General features: G+C 45.2%; 1 protein-coding gene across 1 annotated transcript; it reads right to left on the reverse strand.

Annotated features, from left to right (window-relative positions):
• Window positions 1-1,760: 1,760 nt before the first annotated feature.
• ARRDC5 (arrestin domain containing 5) lies at window positions 1,761-7,426 on the reverse strand. The gene is made up of 3 exons (XM_075727889.1): window positions 7,075-7,426; window positions 2,690-2,898; window positions 1,761-2,003 (listed from the first exon to the last, which is right to left on the reverse strand). The coding sequence occupies exons 1-3, from the start codon at window positions 7,424-7,426 to the stop codon at window positions 1,761-1,763; spliced, it is 804 nt and encodes a 267-aa protein (XP_075584004.1).
• Between the last annotated feature and the right edge of the window lie 5,127 nt (window positions 7,427-12,553).

Here is a 12,553-nt window from a genome sequence, read left to right on the forward strand (position 1 = left end):
AGGACACTGGGTACAGAAACAGATGTTGGGAAGGGGATCCAGGGACACCCACTGGTCTTCAGCTTAGCTTCTCCACTCCTCATCGCCCTTCCCGTGGAACAAAATGGGGCGACACAGCAGTGCGGAATGGGAGGTGCTGCTTGCGTGCGTGTTGAGGCCACAGCTTTGCTGGTTGGTGAGTCCCACCAGACGGCTGCTGCAAGAGCCCTGCTGAGGGACTGAGGTTGTGCCAAGGGGTGACGGAGGCCAGCTGCCCTGCCCGTGCACTCCCGCAGAGCCTGGGGACACGGCCGGAGCCCTCAGGGGGCACGGGCAGGGCAGCCCTCCCTGGCTGGCACCCACTGGGGCAAACCACAGCAACAGCCTGCCACCGGGCAAAGCTGCTCAGCTTGCATGGCTTAAACCACATCAGGATCAGAGTGATTTATTCAACAGCACCTAACTAACCAGCAATCAACGGACTTCACATTCAGGTTCAATATCAGCAATACAGCAGATAAACTGCGTTACTAGACACTTAGCAAATGTTAATAAACACCAATAAAATCCTAAACACCCTTCTAACCTCAAAACCTACATACACATACATACAAGCGCATGTGGTTGCGGCATGTCATGTCATGGACACACACATCATGTCCCCGGGACTAGCTGCTTCTCTGGCCTGCTCCGGTCCCTCAGCTTGGCAGGATGACCGCCTGCTGTCTCAGCCTCCCCCCAGCACCACACAACCCGCCAGCTCGCGGAGGGTGTGCTCTGCATGGAGCTGACCCATGGTTTCCACGTGTGAAAACGGGTGACGGTGGAGCAGAGCCGGTGGCTGCTCTTTGCTTCTCATCGCAGGGGCAATGAAGGGTACCGGGTGCTTTCTCAGACTGCTGCCCTCCCTCTGCCTCAGCAGCCGCAGGTCTTGCATGTCCCTTAGCTGCCTGGCTGCCATCCTTGCCCCAGGGGTCTCCCAGGCCCTGCAGTCACCCACCCTGCCACGCTGAGAGCAGCTCCTGCAGGTCCCCTTGCAGCAAGCAGTCTGCCTTCTGCCAGGCATCTGGCTCACCTCGCAGCTGGCTTTCAAACACCTTGTTCTGCACCCCCAGCAGGGTCTGCATGTTTGCCTCGTACCTTGAGATAAGGCCGGGGTGGGCTGTTTTCCCATGGACAAGAGCACGGCCATCCTGTGGGCCTGCAAAGTGTCCCCTCTCTGCCTAGGCCACTGCTGAGTCTCCGGCTTTTCCTTATCCAGTTGTCAGGAGTCAGTTTAACAGAATTACAGGCTCCCCTTATGTGCCTTCCTGACCTTGGGCTTTGGCTAGCTTTACTCCTCTTGTTTTGGGAATTGGTGGCACATCTCTGCAAGACCAGGCTCCTCCTGTGAAAGCATGCAGCTAGTGTGCATGGATTTTGCAGAAAAATCTTTTATTTTGTCGATCTGCTGGCAATTGCTCCTGGGTCAGTCTCAGAAATGTCTCTGTGAAGGCTTACCCCCTTTGAGATGTCACCTTCATTTTCATGCAGAGTCATGGTGTTCTGCTCTGCAGAGAAATGTTCTGGTGTGGCTGCTATCATGATGGGCACCCTGCCACGATGGTGGATGTGGTACAAGGAGGACCAGAGGTGCCTACCAGCTCGTACGTGAATGCCATCCTATTTTCCATGAGAGTGCTGGTGACAGGCAAGGGTTTTGGCAGAACCAGCACACTGGTAACTCTCATGGTCTCAAAGGGAGCCATATCTGTCTAGCACTCCAACCTTGTCACTTCGCTTCAGTCTTTCAAGGAGCATTGTTCTCCCCTGCCTCTGAAGCCACTATCCAGGTCGATGCAGTGTACAGCAAAAATTACTTTTCTAACATACTTGCATGTCCTTTTGGCAGTATGTGTCATGAAGACAATGGTGTCACCAGGGCAAAATATGTTTTTCTTCAGGAAAATCTGAAGGATCACAGAGCCATGACTGAAGCAGCAGAAATAAATTACATCCTTCCTAGCTTCCACCACCAGTGGGTCCTGCATGGAGAGGGTGAGTGGAAAGGCAAAGCATGGTGAGTTCTTGTTGCTGGATATGGGGTGATTCCCAAACACCACATGCATAAACTTCTAATGCAACAGCTGAGGCTGCTCAGCTCTCCCCACAAGCCCCACCATTAACCCAGAGGACAGTCTTCCTTTCTGCACCAAAAGTGACATGGCTGAATTATCACAGTCCTCCTGAGCATCTGTGCAAAGAATTCATGTGTGCATGTGTAAACACTGTCACCTTTAGCTATCCATACCCAAATTTAGAGGGAGGCCACAAAATTATTAGAATCATCATGTTCTAGCTTGACCTTTGAGTGACTGTCCCAGTCTAGGTAGAGTTCGGTAAAAAAGGCACCTCCTATTTGGTGGTGCTTGCCCAAGGCTTAGACTCCAAAGCAGGAGAATAACCTCCCTTTTCCCTCATCCTGGATCTCAAAGTGCTCCCTACATGTCACTCTTGAAGTCTTACAATGCACCTAATATGCTGGAAAAGAAACATCTTGGTGCAAGCCCTAGGACAAAGATGGAAGAAGATACTGAAGTGTCATTTGAATGCTAAAATGAGGAAGCTCAGAGGTAAAAGTTCATGGACACTCAGTAGAAAGCAGTTACAGCTCTGGATCAGAACAGGGTAGGTCTGTGTGTCTCCAACTCAGGTAGTTTGTTCCCCTTACCGTGTCTTTCATGTGTCTTCTGTGGTCACCAGCAGTTCCTTGCAACAGTAAACATCTCTCCTCTTTAGCTAAGGCAATTTGGTGGCTGCAGCAAGTCCCTTGAACAAAGTAGGAGATACAGACAATTTTGCTGGTGAATGTGGAGGGAATACTTGGAGGAAAGCTGAAGTGGAAGTCAAAGATGCAGACCCCAGAATCCAGCCAGCCATCTGAAAGCCAAACAACACCCTGCTGTCAGAAGACTTTTAAACATTTAGGATGTTTGTACCTTATGGAAACCTTGATGTTTCTCCCAGAATTCAAGGTGTCCTTACCATCTGGTGTTGCACCCAAAGTGCCATAAATGCATGGTATAGGGTGGACTGTGCATCGCCTCTGCAGGTCAGCTGCTGGATGTATGGGCCCCTACCAGTCGGCAGACTTGGGAACTGCTAATCTGCCTCATTTTAACACAACGTGAGCAAACCTGCAGCTCCTCACAAACTGTTTAGGATTTTGACTTATCAAAATGGAGTGCCACAGGCTTTTAACTTTCCAAATAAGCACTAATAGGCATTGTGGGAGTAAAGCAGTATAATAACTCTTCAGTCCTCTTTTATCATTGTCTACAACACTGCGCATATGATCTGAAACTTCTGTTTCGCCTGTGCAAAAGACCCCCTCTCACAAAAAAGAATAATATTTTCTTTATAATATCTTTATAATATAATATCTTATAATATCTTCTTCTCTCCACAACCGTGAGACAGGAAAATTATGATCCATTCCTTCAAATTTCTTTGCTTCTGTGCCGCTTCCTCTTAATCAAATTCATTTTTTTTGTGGGTGAGGTCCCACTGCCTGTAATGAAAGACTATCCCGCCTATGCAGGGATAAGTTTGGCCTCTTCTGGCCAGATAAGACTGACTCTTGACTCTTTTCTTCATCCAAGACCTATTTCTTTTAAACATATGTATCTGCTGGCAGTTTATCTTCCACACGTAAGCTTTCCTTCCTTCCAGTAGCTTGTGCCAAAACTTCACTTTGAACAACAATATTAGGGGATGTGGGACTGCTAGAATTATGTCCTGCTGACTGCATCCTTTTGCAGATGAATTCAATGATGCCTCGAGTTTTAATAATCTAAACTGGATATTCTTGTTGGCAGAAGAGCCTAGATATTGTTTCCTCACAGCATGGGAGATTTACCAGATGGCATAACAACATTTTCAATCAATCAGAGCTGTAACTCTGAAGAAAAAAAAATGCCTAAAACAGTCTGAAAGGGAGGAAACTAAAATTCATCAGCCTCTTAGATAACTGCAATATAAGAAAGTCATGTTCTCTATTCTGACAGTTTGCAGAAACCTGATAGTCCCAGGGCCTTATCTCACATGATGTTGTCTTTAAGTTATTTTGGCAATGTTCTTGTTTTTGTAGAAGGAAAGACTTTGAACTGTGAGCAGATCTGCAATTTAACCTTGAAAGAAATCAGTGTTCCCCTCCTGGAACGATCTGCAGTTGGGCCCTGGTGTGAGCGGTCTGTTTTGCAGCCCCAGCACAGAGTAGAGATTTACTGAAAGAGTCCAAATTTCTCAGTCCTGCTGCAGGTATGGCCTGAGAGCCTGGCCCTGTGTGCAGGGCTGAAGTAGGCCCTGTGGTGCAAAAAGGCTTGCAGATACTTATTTCATTCTACGTACAGCTTTAATCCCACTTTTGCTGGCTTGTCTTGCATCACTTCTAAAGAGATTTCTTTGAATTGTGCCTGCTTGCTAAAGCTGCGCTTAACTTTCTGCACAGGCCCTCAGACTCAAAAGGAAGGTGGCCTTAAACGGTGTCGCTGAATTCACCTTGGAAGGGAAGGTGCACTTGCTTTCCCTGGCTCCCCATGGCTGCTGGATGTGAGCCCCGTCTCACAGAAGCACCTGCCCTCTACATGGGCTCCAGGAACCTTGTTCCCCTGAAACCGTGCGACGGAATGAATTACACAGTAGAAAGTTTCCCAGCATCTGCAGGGGTGGAAGAGTGCTCCCAAGAGCTAGCTCCCCAGAGGCACCCGGGGATACCACACGTCTTGGTGTTCAGCAGAACCTGGGAACTTCAGTCACACCGGAAAATTTAAGTCAGTTCCAGATAATTTATTGTGTTAATTCAAAAGTGCTCCAGCTTGTATTTCCCAGCAAGGGAGATGATGGCTTTAGCTGTGACAAAAGTGTAGAGGCTGCTGGTAGGAGTGAGTTGAGGGGTGACCTTTCTATGAAGGACACACGGGATTTCCTGGGGTGGGACTGACGGTGCACCGCAGCGCTTGAAGAGTTTCAAACTGCCTATAGGGTTGCGAGCTCCTGCCTCTGGCTTGCTCCGATTGCAGGGTTTCTGCTGGTCATGAGGATGGTTATCCCTAGTAGCGCTGAAACTCATCTTTTTCTTTTCTGTATCTAATTATCCTAGAGCTCTTATCAGTCATATTCAGTGACTGCCAGGAGTCAGTTCCTCCAGCAGTCTTTATCTCACAGGAGACAATACTGAGTTTCTTGTGTGGCGGCAGGGCTTACCAGGGTTAAAGAGAAATATGTCAGCAGGCACCTAGATCCGCATATATACACTTCTTACAGAGACATCAGACGTGACCCAAATAGGGCATGCGGTAAGATCAAAAGCCAGATAGTAACATGCTATCAAGAGCATATTAGCAGCTGAGTGTCAAAAGCTGACACAGGCAGCAATCTGTTCAAACATACATTCCTTGCATGCCAACATCAGTGCGGGGCACAGAGTATTCGGGGTAAGAGGGTCAGGTCCGTATCTTCTTTCATGTTTTAAAATGGCTTTCTCAGACTTGTTAGAGCACTTCTACAGAGATGTAATCAATGCTGGAAAGGAGGAAAGAGACTGAGTTACAGTTGTAAATTAAGCTGTACTGCATTGGCAAGTCTTGATGGATGTGGGTGCTCAACTCTTGAAAACAGGAATATATGTGTAAGTGGCAGAATGCGGATTCAAGTGTCTCTTTAAGCAACACCAATTTGAACTTTAGCCGAAAAGGTCTAGAACTGAGGTGCTTTACAGGTACTTGTTCTTATAATGGCAAAAATAATTTTTCCAACACTCAGCCTTTCTCCCTCTTTTCCGTCAGGGCTGTAACATCTGGTAGCCTACAGAATACATCAAGGCTAAGACTCTAATGCATGTGTAAGGGGAAAATGACCTTTGGGTGAGGTAGAGCCTTCAAGTCTGGAAAGAAATGAAGCCTGACCACTGCCGGTCATAGCTCTAAAGTACAGTTTTCCCTGCTTTGGCACAGTCTAACTTCAATACTAAACTAATCTAGAGCAGTGACCACCTATGATCTGTAGGCTAAATTTTCAGGATTCCCATCAGATCCTAAGAAAGAGGAGCTGAGAAAGGGAAGTGCACCTCCTAGGTGGCTTCCATTTGCTTTAAGCTTCCCCTGGAATAATTCACTGGTTTAGGTGATCACTACATCCCACCGACTTTTACTCTTTTTAATAAATCTGTACATTTTAATAGGTAGCTCTGCATTTATGTGTGTGCATGTTGGGGTGTATAATTTCTGAAGGGGACGTGCAAAGAAGTTGGAGCCAGGGTCTTTTCAGTGACAGGACAAGAGGCAACAGGCACAAACTGAAACAGAGGAGGTTCCCTCTGAACACCACAAAACAATTTTTCACTGTGAAGCAGGTTGCCCTGAGAGGTTGTGGAGCCTCCTTCCTTTGAGAAATTGAAAAGCCATCTGGACACGGTCCTGGGCAACTGGCTTTAGGTGTTCCTGCTTGAGTAGGGGGGTTAGACCAGATGACCTCCGGAGGTCCCTTCCAACCTCAACCATTCTCTGATTCAGTGAAATAATCACACTTTTTCAGGTGTTTTCAGTATATGTCACACATTTTTCTTGTCCCTCAGTAAAGATACAGCAGTATCCCTAATAATGCCTTTACTATAGTTACAAATATAACAAAGCCTGTATATTCAGTGGGTACTTGCTGGCATGTAAGTCAACAAGAACGCTGAAGGTAAGCATTTTAGGTGATCAAAGAATGCTTCAGTGATGTGCTTCTGACTAAAGGTTTCCTACCTACCGCTAGAGAGGTTGTGATAGATTTCTGTGCAACAAATGTTCACTTCACAGATACAGCCACCAACTTTTGGAGACTGCTCCCACTCTCAAATACTGCTGATCATACCAGAATGCTGCTGTTCATCATGAAGCCCTGGTTGCCATATGATGTAGTGAAAAGGAGTATGCCATGGGATAGAAACAGAGCACATGGACATTGGCAAAAGGAAGACTTCCTCCCCACTGGAAAACAAGGTCTGACCCCAGCTTCCCTAGCCCAATGCTAAGACGCTGTTCAGCTAACCAGTGCCTCTTTCCAGTGTTTTACCCTCTGTGTGGAAATTCTTAGCTTTGGAGACATAGACAGCCTGGTTGGTGCAAGCCATACTCTTGTTGTTGTCCAGTTCAGGATTATCCTCCACAAGCCACCTCAGGAAGCCTCTTCCTATGAGCTTCACCTTCATGACAGGGTCCACCAGGGTACTCTTGAGGTTCAGAACCAGTTGTTCATCTATGGTGGAGCCGGCCAAATGCACCTCAATCTCAGGCAGCACCAGGTTAATTCTCTCACTGTCGACAGGAGGGAAGAGTGGGAGCTGGGTGTTGCTGGGGTGTGACGGTTGGATTGTGGGGTCGTCTTCTCCAACCCCACTCCATGACACCGTGGTTTGTAATGTCATGGCACGGGAGACGGGCAAGGAGGGTGCCCCACAGGGACAGAGCTCAGGTCTCCAAGCTATGCCAGACGGGAATGGAGCTATTTATCTGATTATTAGCAGCACCTAACTAACTGACAAGCATTCAACTACACATTTAGGAACGGTATTGGCAACACAGCAGATAAACCACAATTCAAGAAACTTAGCAAATGTTGCTAAACATCCAAGAATTTCTAAGCACACTCTCCATGAGTACTCCCCAAAACTTTTAAGCCTGCACACACACATACATGCATGGTTAGGCACACCCCCCTCCTCTGGGGTGCTGGTTCCCCAACTCATGCACTTCTCCTTGAGGAGATGTGGGTGCTCTGCATGCACCCTACCCACTAATCCATCCACTGGTGAGAAGACACCCCACAAACCCCTCCACACCCTGTGGCTCTACACCCATCAGCGTCAGTGTGCTAGCTGTGTGCAGGCTCCTCACACCATCCAGCAGTGGCCAGCTGCTGCTGGCAGCACCAACCCTGGCTTTGGTGGCTGTCTTTTCCTTCATCCCACTCCTGGGTTTTGTCCCCGGTCACAACTTCTCGTGCATCCTTGAACTTTCTTTCCAGGCTGACTCTTTCTACTCTCATAAATCTCTTGGTAATCCCCTGTCTACTGTTTAATTCAGCTGATGGTTATCTCAAGTAAATGTCACCATTCCTACTTTCCTCATGGTGCTACCAGTTTTGGGCAACCATCTTTCCAGAATGAGCAGTTTTGTGTATTGTGTTCACACCTGCTGTGCACACTCACCTCACTAACACTTTAGCCATTGTTATCTGGGCATGCTACCAAGCACGAACTGTATAAACACCCCCATAGCAAACTACTAGCAGCGAGTAGTAGATGTGGCTGATATTGCCAGCGTAAGCAGTGGCCAGAAGACTACAGCAAATGTCAGTGAGATCTGAGGACAGCAGGGCAGGGGAGTGGCCACCACACCACCCCTCTGGGCAGCAAGGTCCTGCAGGTCTGGCTGAAGCCAGTGGGCTCTCAGTCACCAATGCAGAATGATTGGTAAGATTTTATTGTAATGTAGGAAGCTTTGGTGGACATGGCTAAAGGCAAGGGACTGAGATGAAGCTCAGCCCACTTTGTCTCCTGAACTCCTCTTTGTCATATCAGAACAATTCCAGCTAGCTGGAGCTGCTGCAACAAAATTATAATCTTAAGGGAAAAGATATATTCCTTCCAAAACCCACCCCAAAACACTGTAAGGCTGATCTGAGATAGACCTCAGATGTTGTTGGACAGTTGGACTGAATGGGTGTGCCATGCTCTGACCCACATGGATGTGGGAAAGGAAGAAAAAGGATGCAGCATGGGAGATCAGAAAGACATCTTCAACCAGGGGAGCAGGGATAAAGACAGCTACAGCAAAGGCTGCAGCAAGGATCACGTCTGCGGCTGATGCCAGCAGACATCTGTGAGCCACTGATGAGTTGCGAGCCCAGAGTGAAAGCGTTGGCACCTGCTGGGCAGAACCCAGTTCCAGAGGCAATGTTCTCAGCTGCAGGTTGAGGATGAGGGCACATGCTGAGAAATGCTGAAAATTAACTGATCAAGACACCCAACAGTTTAGGAAACAAGTCACAGCAGCACGTTGAACTTTAAGCCTTTCCTTCTCCATACTAATTAGTCACTTGTTCCAAAGCTGTCAGGATTCTCCCTCACAGCCCCTATACCCTATCCTTGCTTACAGTGTTTTCAGGTGTTTCTTTTTTAAGGGAAAAAAGCATTGAATTAACATGCTGACTGCAGACTGTCACTCAGTCTTGAATCTTGGCTGCTGCATCTCGTTCTCTGAGCCTCTGCTTGCCTTACCTTGTTGAAAAATAAACTCTTTGGGAAAGGAACTGTTCAGTGCCCTGGGTTGTAGTGAGAAGAAACAGTTTCTCAAGTGGGCACAGAATTACCAATAACAAAAATATCCTTTTTCTTATTTACGCTTGGCAGTTTTCAGCAGTCATTGCCTTGTACACAAGTCGTGGTTATGGGTGGAAAAAATAGCTTATAGCTACTTGCATGAGTGATGATATATCATCAAGTAAACAATTATAATTAGTGATAGTATATGAATTTAATGCTAGATTCCTATGGTTTGGTGCTCAGGCACTGATTTATGCTTTACAAAAATAGCTTATAGCTATGATCTCCATGCTGCCATTGCACCAAACCAATATTTCATCTCAATCTGTACATCCCCTGAGAATTTTAAGTGCAATCTGAGCATGCAATCGGTCAGAAAAGGAGGAAGCATTGCTTTTATGTTGTTGTTTGTGCTCTTCCCTTAACTCCAATTTCTGTCTTGAAGTTAGACGCGCTAAAAGTGAGTTGTGCAAATGTTGTTTCTTTGCACTTTCTGACGTCTCTGACAAAATTATCTTTAAATTCCATTTCCAGAAGAACAGTACAGTACACTTTTAACAAAAGTAAGCTTCAAAAGGTACAGTAGGGAGCATTATATTCTGTCTTTGCCTGTGTTGATATATGATGTCATTGATTTTGAGCTTTCTGTTGATATCAGCCAGAACAGAACCTTTTGTCTGAATCAGTTGCACTTCAGAAGTCACAAATGAAAGGAAAGTGGATCCATACCTCACAATATTTAATTTTGCAACCCAAAACCTGGCTTCCAAAGCTTCATCTCATTCATTTAAGAAGCTTTATGCAGTCCCACTATGTTTCATAGTTTTATTCAGACATCAGGAAGGACTGTGTCATTGCTCCTAGTTTCATTCTCTGAGACTCTCATGAACCTTGCCTTAGGTTTGAGCGTCCTGGTTTCAGTTTAAAATTTTAAACCTGAAAACTCAAGGGGAAATGAAGGGCTCACAGTGAGCTTGCAGTGTTGCGCTATGATAAAACACATCGGTGTAAGGTTGTGTCGATGAGGCCCCAGAGTAACCAAACTCAGCCCAGGGGTGGCCATTGTGACTCTGGGTCTGCACAAGGACTGGCTTCCCAGACACCTCAAGGTCTGAAGGAACTGGATGTGGCAAAGCAGAGGGAAGACCCAGGCTGGGATTTTGGGTTCATCATAGAACTTGGACTGGTTTGCACTTTAAGAGGATTTAATATAAAAGTGTTGCACAGATCTCGTCTGTATTCTGCTGCTTTCCACCAGTATATGAAGGACCTGCATTTGCACACAAATTCCCTCTGTGAGTTGAGCTGCCTCTGTAGCTCTCCTGATGGTGACATTTGGAAAATAGAGTACCTGCATTTGAATTTTAAATTTCTTGTATTACAGGGGAATTAGGCCATACTGGTAGTGCTTTAGATGCCCTAAATGCTAGCACTAGCTTTCTTGAAGCCAACTTCACAATCATCACATAGGCAGTGACATAGCTATGAAGAAACTGTTGTGGAGGACTCTTCGTACACTCAGCCCCTGTTAATACAGAGGTTTTACAAGAGAGCATGAATCAGGCAAATGAATGCAGTTTCTTTTGCCAAGCAGTGTCTCTCTATGGAAAAAAATAATGTGTAATAAGCACTGTGAGTGGGACGGCTAACGAGAGCTAAATGAATAATTCTTATTTGGCATTCCTGTAAAATGAGTGATTCACTTGGCAATCACAAGGTCCAATTATCTTTTAATAGTCTTTTTTGGATGTGATTATGATATATTGTGCATAAAAGTAGAAAATCAATGCTTTCACTAATAATGTTTTTAATTTTATTAGTGAATGCATTGCAAAATATAACTTCTTTCAGCTCTCTTCTAACTTTGAACATTTTTTTTTATACCAATATTGGTATTCTCCCTAAACCTGGTATTAAAAATTACCTGTTATTTTAATGTGTTCCATGACATCCACGTAGCAGAAAAACACCCTGTTTCTACTGCCAGTTGCTTCTCCACCAACTTGTTCTGCAACAGATATAAAGAGCTCTGCCATACAGCCATACAGGGAAACTAATTTCATCAGAGGGCACAGAAGTGTAGTTGCCAGTTTTTTGTAAGCCAAAATCTCATGATACCTTTTTTTGTGAGGATCAGCATAAGTCAGGCTGATCACAAAGTCATAACATCTCCTTTATTCCTTGGCTAATCTCAACATTTAGCGAGCACATGCAAAAGTAAAAACCACTTTAAGAATTTATGACTGTACTTGGCACTTGAGGGGTGGTAAGAAATACAGCAGAGCCAGCAAGACTTTAAAGCTCTACCATGATAGATCTTACCTGGAGAAAGTACTGCAAAGCTGTCAATAGCTGCTTGTAAACAGTAGAGCTTGAAATAGGGAAAACATGTTTTTTCCCTGTCAGAATGGCACAAAGCCTTGGCTGAAGCCCTTGCCTGGCCTATCCATCTGGCTGATGTGAGAAATGAGATATCGATTTTTCTTATACCATACGATCAGAAACTTAGAGGAGCCACAAAGCTAGTGAACAACACACAGTTTATTACACTCTAAGTGAGACATTGGAAAACTTTTGCAACACACATCTTTCTATTTACCAAATGCAACTTAATTTGCATTATTAACCAAAGAAATATAGAACACACACTGCTAGATTTGCTTTTGGTGAAAATTGATGTAGCCAGGAACTTGCTTACACGCTGCAGCTTTCCATGTTACAGATGATCTGTTCACTAAAAGGAAATAATAAGTCTGTGATTTTTCAGAATCACCCCATTAAATTAGAAACACAGTTGCTGCTCATTTCAAGGAAATGTGTGCATCCAAATCCATTCTGTATTCTTGAAATTATCGACCTAACCCCTAGAATGATCCCTTATCTAGAAAATAGTATACCAGAGAAAAGCAAAGTGGAAGATTTCATATATTATAATTAAGAAATTACAAAGTAAAGTCAAGAGTACCTGTAGGTATTTGGAAGAAATGAAGATTTCAATATACAACAAGATATTTCATTCTTCTGCTCAAAGTCACTTACCTACAAGAGCCAAAATAGAGAAGTCTGAAGATCCAGACACATCAGTGGGAATGAGAAAGACTTGCTGCTGGCTACAATATTTGGCATCAGTAGCAAGTTTGCATTATTTTATCCATGCTAGAGACACAAGTACTTCAAAACTTTCTTAATAAGCCAAAAAGTTCCAGAGGGCTGCAGTATCCCATAGGA

This window comes from Pelecanus crispus, chromosome 1 (assembly GCF_030463565.1).
Source record: "Pelecanus crispus isolate bPelCri1 chromosome 1, bPelCri1.pri, whole genome shotgun sequence".
Lineage (NCBI taxonomy): Eukaryota > Metazoa > Chordata > Aves > Pelecaniformes > Pelecanidae > Pelecanus > Pelecanus crispus.